Source organism: Condylostylus longicornis, unplaced genomic scaffold (genome assembly GCF_029603195.1).
Source record: "Condylostylus longicornis isolate FDR11 unplaced genomic scaffold, ASM2960319v2 ptg000004l, whole genome shotgun sequence".
NCBI classification, from domain to species: domain Eukaryota; kingdom Metazoa; phylum Arthropoda; class Insecta; order Diptera; family Dolichopodidae; genus Condylostylus; species Condylostylus longicornis.
Window position 1 is genome coordinate 19405569 of NW_026577973.1, and position 17092 is coordinate 19422660.

The window sequence follows — 17092 nt, forward strand, 5'->3', positions numbered from 1 at the left end:
AAACATTTTTTTGAACAGCAAAATTTAATATTTTTTTGAATAAAATGGAGTTTGTAAATGATGTTGTATTAACATTATGAAGATAATAAATAATTAATAAATAATTTAATGGAATTAATAAATTTCAAACATATTTCTAGAAAAATTAAAATTGGCATACGGTTTATGCAACTAAAGAGGTGTTCCAGTAAAGCAATTGATTTAAAATATGCGATTGAATACAAATAGATTTTATAGAAGAAAAACATAAATTTCTTCCGAATTATGTGAATTTCATAGGAGAATTTGGTGTTTGTTTTAAGAAATTTGAAAATTTTTTGTATCGTTCCGAATAAGGAATTTGTATCGTTCCAACATTTCGAAAATGGCATATTAAATTGAATTTAATTTTATAGTTTAATCAACATCTGGTTTGATTTCAATTAAATTTTTGGCTCACAATATTTGTGGCTTTTGTGCTATATCTTCTGCACCATAAAGTTTTTTTTTAAATTTTAAGCAGCTGCGCAAAATTCTATAAAAAAAAATTTCTTACGACATTATCTAGTTAAAAAAACTGACAAAATAAAACAAATGAAAAAAATTGATTTTCCCTAAAGTTCGAATGCTTAGTATTCTGAAGGCAAATAAAATACAGAATCAAGCGGCATGTCTATTTTACGCCCTTTACTAGACCTTTCAGAAACTGTTTGTTTGAAGTTCGTATCTTTTTCAGAATGGAAGTTGTAATCCAAAAAAAATCGGATAAGTAAAAATTTCGTGAAAATTCGTTAGAATCCCTGGAAGTCGGATATCCTTGAGACTTGGCACCTCTAACCAATGATATATGTTGTTTTATGCCTTTCTGAATTATTCTGTATATAGTATAACAAATGAAAATCACTCTTATTACTAAAATTCTATATAACTAGAAGCAATTTGATTTAAATTGAAAAGTGAAAGTTCAATTTCTATTTGAAGTTTTTACTATAATTTTTTCACGGCGCTATCAAAACTAATGGAATGAGAACCAAAACTAATGGATTTTAATTAAGTTGAAAGTCTTAATTAAGATCCATTTTCATAGGATGCAAATGAAAATGGACTTAATGCAACTTAAAAATGACTTTGATGCAAATCTACCGATATCTAACTTTGTTCATATACACCTTTATTACCGTCTGAAAAGCTATCGGTTTATACTTAATTATAAGAGGCATAAAGAGAAATTTTAAGAAAACGTGGAATTTGATATTGCGAATAATCAATAGTAAATTAAAAGGAAATTTTGAAATATGTACCAAATGAAATATTTTTTTTAACTATTTTTCCTTTTAATAATAAAATATTCCAATTTTTCCACCAGTCAAAAGCAATTTGATCGATCGAAATTGACTACCCAAATCGTTTACTACATTGTTTTCATGAGAAAGTTTCCATCTTAAAATTCATTCCTATTTAAAAAATTTCCAGAATAATTAAAATATAGAATTGAAAGTAAGCGCAAATTTAAATTTTATAATTTGTTTAATTATGTAAATAAAAATTCATTTCACCTGTTACTCTTATTTTGGAATAGAAATTTTTTACATTATTATCGTCTTTATTGCGCCAAAAAACAAACTAAACTAATGAAATGAAAAATTAAATTCACCTCAAAACTTCATCTGAAATCATTTTTAAATATTCAATAATTTAATACTTTGCGCCAAAATATCCCTCCAAAAGACACAAAGATAAAGATAGCGAGGACAAAAGAAGAAAAAAACACCAGTCTCAATAATTTAATTTGAACCACTTGGCTCAAAAAAAATTTACAGATTAAAGTACATATGTTTGTGTCCTTTAAAATTTTTTTCATATCAATTCTTATTGCAATTTTTTTTCTGTTTTCATTTTTGATTCTCCTTTTAATTTCTTAAGAACTACAGATGATTTTTCGTAAATATCAAAAAATGAAAACAACAAAAACATCCCAATCGGATTCAATATCCTTTATATTTCTTCGTTTGCTTTGCACCATACCATAGGTAGTTGTGTTTTTGTAAGGAAGATCACATTTATATTCTTAAGATTTTCAATTGTTGTTGTTTCATTCCTTGCACCGTAAATTTGAACCAATACGTATAATGTGGGCATATACTTACGTATGTACATATGTACATATATACACTACTTTATAAGAAAATAAGAATATAACGAAAAGGTTACTAAATTTTTTTTAGTTCTTATTTTTTTTCAACCAGCATCTTAACGTGAGAAAACCTGAAATTTGATATGGTAAATATGTAGAGGCTCAAAGAAGGACATATATGTATGTACATACACTGCCTTCAATATCAAATTAAAAATCATCTGTTGAGCATTTTTTTAATGTTTGCTCCTTTTTGGTTGTTTTAGGCTCAATACACATAAGAAATTAATTCATCACCTGCCATTTGCCGCCAAATTTTCGTTTTCTAGATTTATTGGTGCACTAAAACTAAATATAAGAAAAAAAAAAGATTTGGAGCGCTCAAAATTTGAGCATAATAATTATTTTCGTGAATCTTTTACGAATGTTCATATAATATGCATATGCATATATACATATGTATGTAGATAGCGAAATAAGCGCAAAAATATTAAAACGTTAAATTTCGCAAAATCTCGTTCTTCTGTGGTAAAATAAAAAAAATAGGTGCATAGGGGATACAGATGCCGCAAAATATTTAATTTTGTTTGAATAAATAACATTTACATGCATCTAATATATTTCATTCGTATGTGTATGTGTTTCAAATATATATTAAGATAATTTTATTGATGTTCTGTTTCCTGCACTTCTTTAATATTTTATTACAAATGTATACATATATATGTATGTACATAACATGATTGTAAAAGCGCATGGTTAAATTTCACACACATTAGACAAAAACTCTAACGTAAGATATGTGAACGGATAGGGCAGATGGTGTTTCTTTGAAAAATTCCAATTTTAACACAATCTCATTTTAAAAATTTGGAATTTATAAACATATTATAGCAAACATCAGTTTTTAAGTTAAAAAATTTACGTACTTTCAAGGTAATATTGATTCCTAATTCTTAATTATTGATAACTTAACCTAAAATAATAAACGACATTGAAATTCGTAGCTGCGAATATATAAAATTAACAAAAAATTAATTAAGATTATTTTGCTAACTGATATTCAAGACTATATTCGAGATTATAAAATCAAAATTCAACATACATACATGCATAGATAAAAGCAAAGAATCAAGAAAATACATAATCAGTTTAAATCGTCCCCTCTATTTAATTATTTGCATGCTTTAATTCCTAGATTTCCTAAGTTTCAAATTCGTTTCAATTACTTCCCAACAAACATTGATTAAGAACGAAAACCAACAAGCCAATTTTGTATTTTCAATTTTCTTATTTAACTTTGTTTTATGTTTATTATTTTTCAATAATATTAAGTTTTGCAGTCAAATATAAAAAAATGTCTAGCAAATCATTCACCACCAAGACCGCTTCCCTTCAATAGTCTTAAATTTTAAACCATTTTCATTATAATAAAAATGCGATATGATTTTTAGATAAAGCGTGTGGCGTTGAAATATAACAAAATTTCGTCATATTTCAAACGGGACAAGCAAAAAAAAATCCCCTAATAGGAATATGGAAATGCCATGAAAATAGGAATATAGAAATGCCATGAATTTAAATACCAGTAATTTCGTAGGTTTTTGCGTTTTGCAAAAAAAATGTATGTGTCAAAAATATTTTAATTTTGGAAATAGTGGTTGGATAAAGCAATATCAAAAAGCACATTTTAAGTTGTAATGATAAGCTTATTCAAATGCTCATAGATTTTCATTCGTTCTTACACTTAACTGTGTTGAATCAAAGAAAAATAATAAGTAAAATAATTCTAAGACTAAAACCTTTCATATATAAGGTTTATTGATGCACAGATCAATGATGAAATTGATGTTCTTAGAAAGCTGCGTGACAACGAAACAAATAAAAAAAGTAGTTCTGAAAAGCAAACGAAAAAAAAAAAACAAATACAGAACTATGAATTTGGTTTGAATAAAGAAGAAAAAATAAATGATTAATTTGAATTTCAATAAGAAGACCAGAGTTTGCAATTAAGAAGAAGGGCAATATATTCAATGTAAGCAATTTTTTTTCTCTTTTAAATAGTAAATTAAAATTTTGCAATATTTTAAGCAGTTTTCACCATTGCTAACTATAAATGGTTCAGTTATCTGTGGTTTATGTTTTTTACCCTGCACTGCCAAGTCATTGTGAAGAGAACCTAATGCGAGTTAAATAGTTATTGAATTGGATTAAGTAGAATTTTTCGCTTTTCCTTTTGCAATTTTTTGAAACATATTAAAATAAGAATTGGAATTCGAAATACTATCTATAGGATCATTAAGAATATTTACAGAATTTTGAAAAAAAGAAAGTAGAACGTTATAATTTCCATTTTTACATCCTGTACCTTCGTGAAGGGTATTACCACTTTGGTATGGAGTTTGTAACCACTTGAAGGAGTCGTATCCGGTATGGGCATGTGTATATATTCTTGCTCAGCGTAAAATTCTGCGTTGGTTTAGACATATCCGTCCGTCCGTTCATCCGATCACACGATAACTCAAAAACGAATAATGCAATCGACACCAAACTTTCACAAGTTGTTTCTTTGCTGCCAAGAACGGCTGCTATTGTAATTGGATCAATTCGGACAACGGGTTCGGGTAGCTGCCGTAGAAGGCAAAGAGGTTTTTTTAGATATTTTAAAACTAAAAGAGATATCAAATTTTGCAAAGGTGTGTCCAATTACATTTTACATGCGTTCTGAAAATTTTATTGGAATGGCTGCACTAGTTCGAGTAACTGCCATAGAACTCCAAATGCTAATTTTATATATTCGGAAAAATAATAAAGCTACATTCCTGAAACTTGGTGGTCGTGTGTCCAATTTCGGGTCACATATATCCCTGACATGACATACATTATTCAGTTACCATACAATATTCAGAAAAATTTAAAACGTTAGATTCATGAAACTTGGCAGTTCTGTGTCCAATTATAGGTCAGACACATCCATGATTAGCTTGACAGGTTCGAGTATTTGCAACAATTGTCAAAGTGCAGTGTATAATTCGGTCGCCTTATATCATCTGAAACGTTTTTACTTGTTTTGTTTCCAAAAAGGGTATCTGGCCAGTCTAATCATGCAGGTCGAGTTATTGATTAAAATTTTTAATCAATTTATTTATATGTTTAGTTTACATTAAACTTTTATCGCATATGGAGATGCTCATAGTCTATCTCATGATTTTTTTAATAAAAAATCTTAATCAAGTGAAATCACTCGTAAGTACGTACTTATAGTAAATATATAAAAAATAGTAATTACAAGTTAATCAAGAAGAAGTTCGGTATGTTTTTCAAAATATAATTTTAAATTTTAAAATATTTTTTAACACGAATTGTATTTGATAATATTTTATAAAGCTGATTATGATGTAACAAGTGATTTACAACAGAAGAAAGTCTTTACTATTGACCATGAGTTAATATATAGGATAGAGAAAGATGACAATATTTCGATTGATGCTACCAAATATTTTAATCAGAGTAAATTAAGTCATTCTTTTGAAAGCTCGTTCCGTTTTAATGAAATAAAATTTACCGATTTAATTGGATTAAATTTTACTTTAATTAATTTACAAGATGACCTTAATCGATTTCGATTATCAGTGAAATTTTATCAACGAGAAAAAATCATTCAATGGGAGTATCAACGAAATGAAATGCAAACCCTTCATACATTTGATATAAAAAAGATTAATGTAAGTATGTGTGTGAATAAAACTAATGAGAATAATTTAAATTTTTGATAATTTAAAAATGTGTGCTCTTCTACCAATATATAATTGTTATTTAAAGCAGTTCAGATGTTAGAGTAGTTAAGTTATTAAAAATATACGATATTGTTAAAAATTCTTAATAATTTCATGATTATTCCATAAGATCACCAAGATTTAAAGTAATTTCGTTATACGTATGGAGATAGAAGAAAATATATTAGGTATCGCATCAATTTTGAAAATTACTTGTTTGTATAATACTTTGCATCTATATGACAATAAGAATGTGAATACGTGCGTAAATCAAATCAATTCTAATCAAATTAAAAAGTACACAGCGCTACACATACAATGTATGTACATATCTCTTTAATCTCAATACAATGAACTCGAAATAACATTAAATTTTGATATAGTTACAAAAATTTTAAAATTTTGATAACGCTGTGTTAAGAATTCAAACAGTTTACATTCTTGAAATAAATTCTAAATAAATCATATAGCATATTTAGACTCTATATGATTATAAGTATATATAATTAAAATTCTTATTGTTATAATTATAAAATTTTAACAGCTGCCCAACAAAGTTCTTGACACAATATTTTTATTATTATTGTAGGTTTTCGACGGGAAGTGGCATACTTTCAAATATTTCTTATACAAACCAAGTTTTTGTGGCATAAGATTAAAAACATTTTTAGATTGTAAGATTTTACAAAGAACTTCAATTTATACTCATGGAACTGATATAGATTTTAATAAAAAGCTTCTTTTGGATCAATTAATATTTTCTATCGGACATTTAACAGATGATGATAACAATAATGAAATGGTTCCAGTAAGTTTATTAAAAAATACTGTAATTTTAGCTTTAAAAAATATAACTACAACTTGTTCAATTTTTTTTTTGTATTTTAGTTTGACTTAAAAATAATGAAATTTTCAAAGAATCTAGCTGAAAGTTTGCATAAATGTTGTCTTTTGAAAGATGTTGAACAATGCAATAGCAATTACAATTCATTGAGTCATATTACAAGTAAATCAAAGCGATCCAAAGATGTTTCAAATTTTGTATTGGCCGATATGAGTAAAAATATTGAAGACCTAAGAATTTATGATGAATTCCAATACGAAAAAAGCAAAAGTGGAAACTCTACTGGAAAGAATGCAGAGTTTTTTAAGAAAAGGCCCGTTCCACCTGTGATTATAATTATTTATTTTTTGTTCTCCTTTGGATTAGTGTTGCTTTTATTACTGAAGAGATCTAATTAAAAATAATGTATAAAAGAAAATTAATATTGAAATTGTCTCAGAATTAAATTAATTTAATTATAAGAGAAAGGTAGGCTCATTTTCCATCAACAATTGTTTTTTACATTCAACTATATTCGCATGTAGAAATTGCAACTATTTTTACCTAAAAATCTTGCAAAATTTTGTAAATCTTGTTTGTCATTAAAAAATTTTAAGCGCGAAATATCTGTTTTCTTTTATTGTAAAAGTACAATGAAACCCAAAAACAAGTTGTATACTTTCTTTATTGAATCCTTGAGATTCTATTCTTTATTTTATAAGGATATAAAAATATTTCAAAACAAATAAATTTTGCGCGCACATGTGGAATGATGTACTTTACTATTAGAATTAATAGAGGGTAAAAAATACACATGCGATACGCAATGCGCATGTACAAATAAATCAAACAAGTAAACATAAATTTTGGCGCGAACAATACGTTTTCTATGTGCATATGCCTTTCATACACAAATACAACCTAAATTTACTATAAACCTGGAAGCATAATAAATGATCAGAAAAAAAAAATATTGAATACATATATAAAATCTTTATATCCTTTTCCATCAGAGATATCCTCATTATATTAATGTCAAAAAATGGTAAATCCCGATTTGGATACACCCTTATTTTCAATAGTAATACGATTCAATTGCTATCCTCAGCAAGGATATTTTCATTTGTATGAATAGTTAATTTCCATTTTAATATTTTATAAAATTTTGTTCTTTTTATTTTTTTCTTGTTGTTGATTCGAAAAATTATGTGATTGCGGACCTTTACGGTGATTAGACTTTTAATAAAAGGTAATAAAAAAAAGTTACTTTGTTCCTTTGCATTCTTTAAGCAGCTAAACATTGGAAAAAAATTTTTTTTCATTTTTTTTCTTATTTTTGTTACGTTCTTAAGTTTGTAATTGAAAAGATCCTTTTTTTGTTAAGGTTGATATTTTTATATACAATCGAGTAAAAATTTTTTTTATTTGTGTTTATAATATACAAAATCTATAGTATTTTCTTACTACAGCCCTATTTTCCCGAGCATTATCGAGAATGGAAGCCTGCGATTTAATCTGGGAAGTTAATGCCGAATTTGCGTACTTAAACGAATATCAGCTAGAGTATTTAAATTTGCATAAAAATTTTGAAATTTTATAAAATAATTACATTCTCAGTAATTAAATAAAAAGTTTTAACGGTTAATTGGAATTATGAATAAAATTATATTACATTTTATAATTGCTCTTTTTCCTTTAACATGCCATTTGGGCAAGCCTACATGGTTCTAATCTAAACCTGTAATATAAGAATTTATTTTCATTGATAATTGAAAAAAATTTATCGTAAACTAATTTAATTACAAATAGTTGATTAAAATAACATGAAATTTGCAATGCTAAAAATTTTTTAGAGGTTGAAAGCGTACTTTGTCTTTTTTTTGACTATCCCACCGGTTATATCGGCATCCCAGAAAAAAAAGCGCAAAAAAACCGCAGCACATGACTAGTCAGGAGTAAGTAAGCAATTCAAATACACAAAAGAGGATACCAAATTGATATTCTTCTGTATTTGTTGCTGAAAAGCCGAAATGGTAAGAATGAGGCACTAAATTTTTAAAGCACATATAACTGCGTTAACACATATTGTAAATAAAGGAGTATTAAAAACCGGGAAAGTTACACAATGCAATTTATCCTTATATTTTCCTTCAAGGATTCATTGAACTCTCTTTTTGTTCAATTAAGGTGTATTAAAGTGCAAGGGCAGGTATAAGAAACGAAACAATTATTATAAGAATTTAGACTACGAATTTATTATTAAAAGAAAAAAAAAGAAATAGGAAACAAAAAAATTTTTTTTTATTTTAAACTTCTATAGTGAAGGTGCGTGTGTGCCTAACAAGGTGCCTATCTCGTGGGTAGACCGTGGGAAAATATTCCTGGAAAAGTAAAAATAAATAATAATAAAGAAAAATAGATTAAAAAATACATGTAGATTTTTTATATTACATGTACAATAGGGATTTTGTACAATGATTAAATTAGAAGACAATTTATAGTACTATGCGATGGATGAATAAATTAAATGACTGAAATTAAAACTGAAAAAAAATTTTCTCAAGGAATCAAAGTTAATGTTGGTATTAAGATTCAGGTGGGTTTTTTAAAAAATTTTTGAAAAATTTGAAAAGACAGAGAAGAACGGAATTCAAATTCGAAATGAACACAAATCACAGTAAAGTGATTTAAAATAGCTACTGCCACTTTTAGATTTAATTGTTAAAAATGATTAGTAAATACTAAAAATTACGATTGATTATTGATAATTTTTGCAATAAGGAAACTTTCTTGTAATTTTTTCAAAATTCTTATTTCAATACAAATTTGTATGTTGACAATATTTTTGTAGAAAATAAGAAGTAATAGCCTTTTATAAATAAAAGCACACAAAAGACTAGAGCAATGTGGCTTAAGGAATTGTGGCTATTCAATATCAATTATCAATATACAAAACAACACCATTGGAAATTTGTAATATAATTTTAAAATAATTATTATTTTTGACACATCGCGCTACAGCCTTGTCATTTTAAAACTTCTTAATTTTGCTTGAACAATACTTAGCAAATTTTCAATATTTATTAAATATTTCTGTTTTTATCCCCTAAGACCGCGGTCCAATCATCTAAATTTTGTTATTAAAATTTCCATCTATACATGACCGATATTTTTAGACTCATGAAAAATTTTAGCAATAAATCCTTTAGCATATTGAGTGATGAAGTTTGCAATTGAGTTAGACAACAACCCTTTCCAAAATATCACTGCCTGTTATTGTGTTAGTAAAAAACTTGATTTGATTTCAAAGAAAAAGCATAGTGTTTTTACTTCTTGCGGCCATTTGTATGAGTACTCATGCACAGTTCTTGTATGAATTATATTTTATTTAAATATAATTATTACGTTAATAATTATTATAACTATTAAATATTTTATTTATTTCAATTATATAAAATAATTATAGAAAATAATTGTAAGAAAATAATTCTGCAATTTATATTTTATAAAAAATTTTGTTTTTGAAAAACATTTTAGATACATTAAATACTCCCTTTAGAAAACAAAACAGCTGCCTTTACCACGAAAAGTATAAAACCAAAAAAAAAAACTTTCAAAATTAGGAATGGCTCAAAAAAATTAAAGAATTTTAAACAAAAATCAAATTTGCGTCAATTTAAATACAGCTGAGAACTCAAAAACCAAAAAAAAAAATTAATAAAAAACAAAATTCAACAAAACACTACAAAACTTAAAAATCGACAGATTGCATCGAATTTTTTTTGCTACTTCTTCTGATTTTCTGTTTTTTTTTTTATATAAAAGTGTACACATAAATGAATTCAATATACTGACCAGTTCTTCAAAAGTCCCCAATTATCAGAAGTGCTTTATACTAGCCTAATATAGCGAAGGAAGAATACTACATACAAGCCAGAAAAAAAATATTTTTGCGCGCAAAATCCAAAAAAAAATCCAATTCTAAGTAGAGCATATGATGAACAACACATCCAAAATAATAAATACAAAAATTCCTGTGAATCCTTGAAAATCAATAAAATTTTTGAGCAGCTCAAAAATAAAAAAACTAAAAAAAAATGATACCAAATCACTTTTTTGTCTCTTTTATGTTTTTATCGGGCTACAAACATATTCGTTCGTATACAAGGATATAAAAACAACAACTTACAAGAAGAGAGAGGGGACGATAACATAAAAACGAGTTTGTTTTTTTGCTTTTTGAGCAGATGTTTTAAAAACATCATCATCATTTTATGCTTTTATTTATCTTTTGCTTTTTGTTCTGTTATTTTGCTTTTTTTTCATGTAGCTCTTTTTTTACCAAAATAAGTCCTACGATGACTTTGCTCAAAAACAACAAATTTTTTTTTCTTTTTCATTAATTATTTCCCACTTATCTACGCACTCAAACTTAATAATATACTAAATAACCTTGTACATAGCGGTGCAAAACTCTTATACATATGTGGATTGCAAAATGAAGCTACACAATGTTTTGAATTGTGAAATTTCAAAGGAACAAATTTACAACATCAGGACAAATAATATTGAGAAGAATGTATTCATCAACATTGGCTCAAAAGCTCAAAAATTCGAATAAAGAAAAAAGACTAGAAAATAATGAACAACTGAAATGATACGATTAAGCGCGTAAAAATTGGCGGGAATAATTTTTTTTTAAATTTAATTTTACTTTTTATTTTGATTATTTTATTTTAAATGCTCATTTTGCACCACCTTTTGTTTTTGCATGTTTCGCAAAGAAATTATAATTCTTCTATAAAAAATTAAAGATGTTTGATTTTTTTTATCTCATTCGTATTGTAAAAGTATATAGAACGGAACATGTCCTTGAGATAATAATCTTGTCATAAAACAGCTCAAAAATATTTTTTATATATACAGTAAGCTATTCATATTCTTTACTGTTATATTATCGTATTGTATACAATTGAAGGGTAATATACCAAGTTCCGCTATTAATCAAACCATTTTATTTATTTCGTGATTTTTAAACACGCAGCGATAGAAATGAATGGATTTCCTGTTTTATTGTTTCCCACAGTTTTCAATTCGACTTACAATTACTTGAACCATACAAACAGACAACTTTTACTTTAAAAAAAATTAAAAACATACTAATTGTTGTTTTTTTCTAGATTTTCATTGAGCATTTCAAAAAGAATTTGATTTTGAGCGCTCAAAAATAACATAAAAAACATAAAAAGAAATTCATGTTGAAAATACAAAAAATACGTACATAAGAGCGGGAGTATGTCCTTTTCATTTAATTTTTTTTATGTTTTAAATTCTTTGTGGTTTGTCTAATAGGAATTAACACAAAAAGCGGGAAAGTATATAAAACCTATAATTAAATCAAATATTAATGGATTTATTTCGAAGAAAACAAAATTAGAAATTACCGACTAAGCGGATAACGGATATGGAAATGTCTTGAACAAGTATATAAGTAGGTTTATTTTGTCTTTCAGTGATTTGTAAAGAAAGAACCCGCCTTAATTTAAAAATTTTTTTATAAAAAGTTACATAAGGTGTAACTAAATTAATAACATAGCATTAAAAATCGGAAGGAACCTTTGAATATTAATAGAAGTTCTTACAAGTACACATACACGCTATGATACAAATACGTTTACATTAACGAAATGTGACAATTTCGATTTGATTTTCTTAAAAATGTAAGTGCCTCGTCATATTATAGGATCAAGCTTGTTTATAAAATCTCAAAAACAAACTGAAAACAAGTTATAAAACTTTCACAAATTTAAAATCGAATATCTTTCCAAAATTAGTTTATTTTCGTTTCTCTTTTAAGTAGTTGTTGATACGAGATTTAAACATATAAGAGTTTATTTAAAGAATCATTTGGATGTCGGACTTATAAATAAATTGACTGAAAACCATTTTGTAGTCGATCCATTTGTAGAGATTTAATAGTAATTTTTCTGTAATCAAAATAATTGTGCTGTTCTCAAGTCTCAAGTGAAGAGTTAGTTTAAGTCGAAAAATATTTTTTGTTGTATAGTGTAAAAGCTGCATATCTCACAGATATAAGAAAAACCGCTTGGAACCACTTCTGGTTTAACATTTTGCAATTGCACAAAACATATTTTGTGGTCTCTTCGGAAAACTTCAAAACCTAAACAAATATTTTAAAACAATTCCGATTTGGTCGTATGGCAACCGAGTCTGTAGTGACCTTTGAGAAAATCGATTATTGCCATTAAAACGTCCCTATTCTAGAACCTAGAACTCTGCTATTCTTTTAGAATTTCTTTGAAAATTTTTTTGCAAATTAATCGACTGTATCTTAATATTCCTTTGATTGAATGTAAGGTCTGTTATCTAATTTAATTTTTTTTCTACTCTGACTTATAAATTAATAAATACATATTTTGTTGAAAAGAAATATTACATTCAGTTGTAGCAACAATCGATAAATTGGAACTTTCACTTTTATTGCTAGTTTGATATTTATACGATATTGGCCGAATTGGTAATCTCGTGATCTTATTAAATTCTCTTAAAAACTTCGCAGGTCTTCTTTATGTAATTCCTCTTATGTTTTGAAAAAATTCTCATGGTATTTTTGGTATACAAGTCTAACTTATGAATGATCATAAATAATTTTATTACCAAGAGTTCAGTAAAAATATTGTACTTCTTATAAAATAAAAGGTTAAAAAATAAAATAAAATTTAATATTATTAGGGACAATAATTTTTTTTCTCTTAGAATAAAATAAAATCGTGATTTTCCCGATTCTTCAATTTTTGTTTCGATTTAGAATTGGAACAAAATTCTTCTATCAATCTAAGTAGCCAATAACAGTCAAATTTCATAATTGTCACTTTTATAAGGAAAAACAGCCCATTTCAAAATATATTTTATGTTTAGCAAAACAGAAACCCTTGATAATCTAAGTTGTATGCCGCTCAGAAAAAAGAGATAACACATAATGTGTGTGCACGTATAATAAAAAAAAACATTTGATTTCTTTGAAATGCTTCTTTTACTACAATTTTACAACTTTTTATTGAAATCAAAAGCAAAACAAAAAATCCAGTCAATTAAATCCACGGTTTACATAACAGCATATTTCCGTTTAACAATTAAAGTCTAATATGTATTTGCATTTTTGTGTAGATTTAGTTGTGAAGAATGAGAACTATGTATGTATGTATGTTCTTTCGCACTAATTTTCTTTTTATCATGTAATTCCAAACTAAAGAAGAATGTTAGAGTGAAACAGTTCAAATGTGTAATTTTTGAAAAAAATAAATTTTCAAGAAAATTGGAAAATCTAACTAATCTGAGCATTTTTTGAGTAGGTGTCGTGAACCATTTGTAAGTTGAAAATTTTTATTTCTCGGAACTTAGACGATGTTTTCATACAAAATTTGTAGAGTTCAGTAAGTTATATTTTGTAGGCGTATCACGTAATAAATTTCGAAAAATGTCCCTGAACAAAAATTTTGTTTACAGCATGAAAACTTGCATTTACTGTATTTTAAAAGGGCTACCTGGAGAAACAACATTTTCACTCAGATCTATTTGTAATGAAAGAAACATCTTTCGATTTTGAAGAATGTAGTAGGTTTTAAAGTGGACAGACAAGCAAATAGAGCAACAGTCTAATTAATTAAATAGCTTCTTTGAAACAAAATTTTTTAAATGCACCAAAAAATATAAAAAACAATGGAAACCAATAAAAAACATACAATTGCGAAGGCATATCGTAAAAAACACTGAATGATATTACCGTTGATAATTGGATACTCGTAGATGAATCGACTGACAAACGAAAATTACAAAATACATTAAGAAAAAAAAAGATCAACAATGGTATTATAAATTAAGCTTATACTAAAAGTGTTCAGTCGTTGTTGCTAAATCAGTTTTTCTTTATTAGCTGTAGCTATAATTAATAAATAATTTTTAGTTCTTACTCTTAGATATTCCGTTCCCTTCTAAAATTCTTTTTTGGTATCGTTTTGTTATATTTTAATAATATAACGGTTTTAGGAGTTATTTATTTTGCAATATTGTATAAGTAAAGATCAAATGGTGTATATCACCTTCACTTAGTCGGCCTTTTTAGATAGGAACGCCTTAAATAAGTTACTTTTAAATTTTTTACAGTCAAGACAACGAGATTACGGAGCTTTTGAGAATACCGGGTCACTGCAAGACGACCGTTAGAGATCATTTTAGTTTTCATATTAAATTTACTTGCTCTCGACGTCGTTTAGTTATGGTTTTTATTTAGTTTTTGTCGGCGGAGTTCTTCTAGTTCTACTAGTATGATAGGTCAAATATGTACACAAATTTAAAGTCAAAGACAATAACTTTTGCAGCTGTCATATCCCATAGTTGCATATTTCATTCAACATGAATTTTTATGATTCCTGTCAAAATAATTATTAATAATCACGTGAACAATATGAAATTTTTATGTGCTTTTATATCAAATCTATGTAAAATATAGAAAACAGAAAAAAAATAATTAAAAAGCAAAAAGAAAATCTGCCCGCGTTCGATTGTATTCTTGTACTTTGATCAAAAAGGGTTGCAATGAAGTTTTTTTTTTCATTTTGTTAGTCTGTACGCATTTCCACGTTTTCAAATAATAAAAAAACGTTTTATTTTGCTCCTATTATAAAAGAAACATTAAATTTGAAAAAAATCGTAGTACGGTAGAATGCGTCTATCTATGTGATTTTGATTTTTTTTAATTGGCATGTCTATGCATTTTACATTATATTGTGTAAGATATATTTATGTAGATGTTCACGTATTTCCTTTTCGTGATAAATTCGGGAATATTGTAATAAAAATGTGTTATATAACAAAATTTTTTTTTATTATGTCATAGTTCACCAACATCAAAATACAAAAAATGACGCACTCATCCGTCACAATAAGCGACATTTTATTTTATTCAACATACAATCATTAAACTCTTTAAATTTACTTCATTTCGCATGAACTTGTACTAATGGGTACAATAATATTTTTGTACAATATGCCCATAGATCTAACGTATAAAAATTGTAAATAATTACAAAAAATAAAATCTGAAAGGTAAATTAAAATTTTTTTTTTGTGTAATGAAATATTTTTTTCACTATTGTATTATATACGAGTATGTAGTAAAAAATTCAAGTTTCGCTATTATTGTACTTTGTTTCACTGCATCAATTGTAAAGCTACATTGTATTGTTTTGTAAGGGAGCAAACACCAATGTAACACACTAATAATGACGAAAACAAAATTAAATGATCTTAACTATTACAATGTTAAACTGAAAGCAAGAAAATAGCAAAAATCTTTATCTACCCTCAGCAGAAATTTTTTTGATTTCATTTCAATTATGTAATTTTGGTAAATAGAAAATAAAAAATACCGATTGTATGGTATGTAAAATCTTTACCTTTGTATGTATGCCCGCATTGCTTTAAGATAAAAGTAACTAATGAACAGTTAAAAAAACTAGATGAGAAAAATTAGAGGCAAAATTTTAAAAATAATAAAAACTTTTTGATGCTAAATATAAAAATTTCATGAAAACTAGTTTTGTTCGACGCTTAAATTTTGTAAATTAGAAAAAAAAAATTAAAAATCTTTTTCCTCTCTCAAGATCTTTTCCTTTGATTAAAAAAAATATTCGCGTAATTCGAAAAAATATAATTTATTCTTTCCCTTTTAATAAAAAATCTTAAATTTTGATTTCAACTTTCTTTGACCGAATTCTTGACCCTTAACGAACAAAAAAAAAAATAAAAAAAATAATTTACGAGAATTTTTCACAAAGAAAAGGGTGGTTTGTGATTATAACTTCGTCTTGGGCTTGCAAAACTTGATATGACGGTCAGTTTCACATACAAATAAAATATGTATGTTTATATGTTTGCATGTATAAGAAAATTATTTTTATTCTTAAAATACACCGTTATATTTATGTTGATATGCCACTCATATGCAGGTATCATATAAAATATACTCAGTTAAACAATTACACAATAAAGCAAGACTATATTTGATCGCTTTTAACTGAATCTTCCTTTTCTCTTATACGTTTGTAATGAAAAGAAATGTCAATAGAGTAAATTCGCATTTCAAAAGATTTTTCAAAACCTGTAAAACAATATGTTTGTAGGTATATTTATGTACATATAGATATACACATGTACCTTTTATGGCGAACAACAAATAGTAACAAGAAAACTTAAATTATACAATGTGTATACATTGTGTGTATGTAAATTATCCGTTTGAATTAAAAGAAATTGTGCTGATCGATGGTGTTATGGTACAACTAAAACTTTATACTTACG

At 26.4% G+C, this 17092-nt stretch overlaps 1 protein-coding gene across 1 annotated transcript; it reads left to right on the forward strand.

Annotated features, from left to right (window-relative positions):
• The first annotated feature begins 5478 nt into the window (after positions 1 to 5478).
• Positions 5479 to 7244, forward strand: LOC129612107 (uncharacterized). The gene is made up of 3 exons (XM_055525617.1): positions 5479 to 5838; positions 6479 to 6697; positions 6778 to 7244. The coding sequence occupies exons 1-3, from the start codon at positions 5800 to 5802 to the stop codon at positions 7129 to 7131; spliced, it is 612 nt and encodes a 203-aa protein (XP_055381592.1). The 5' UTR covers positions 5479 to 5799; the 3' UTR covers positions 7132 to 7244.
• The last annotated feature ends 9848 nt before the right edge of the window (positions 7245 to 17092 follow it).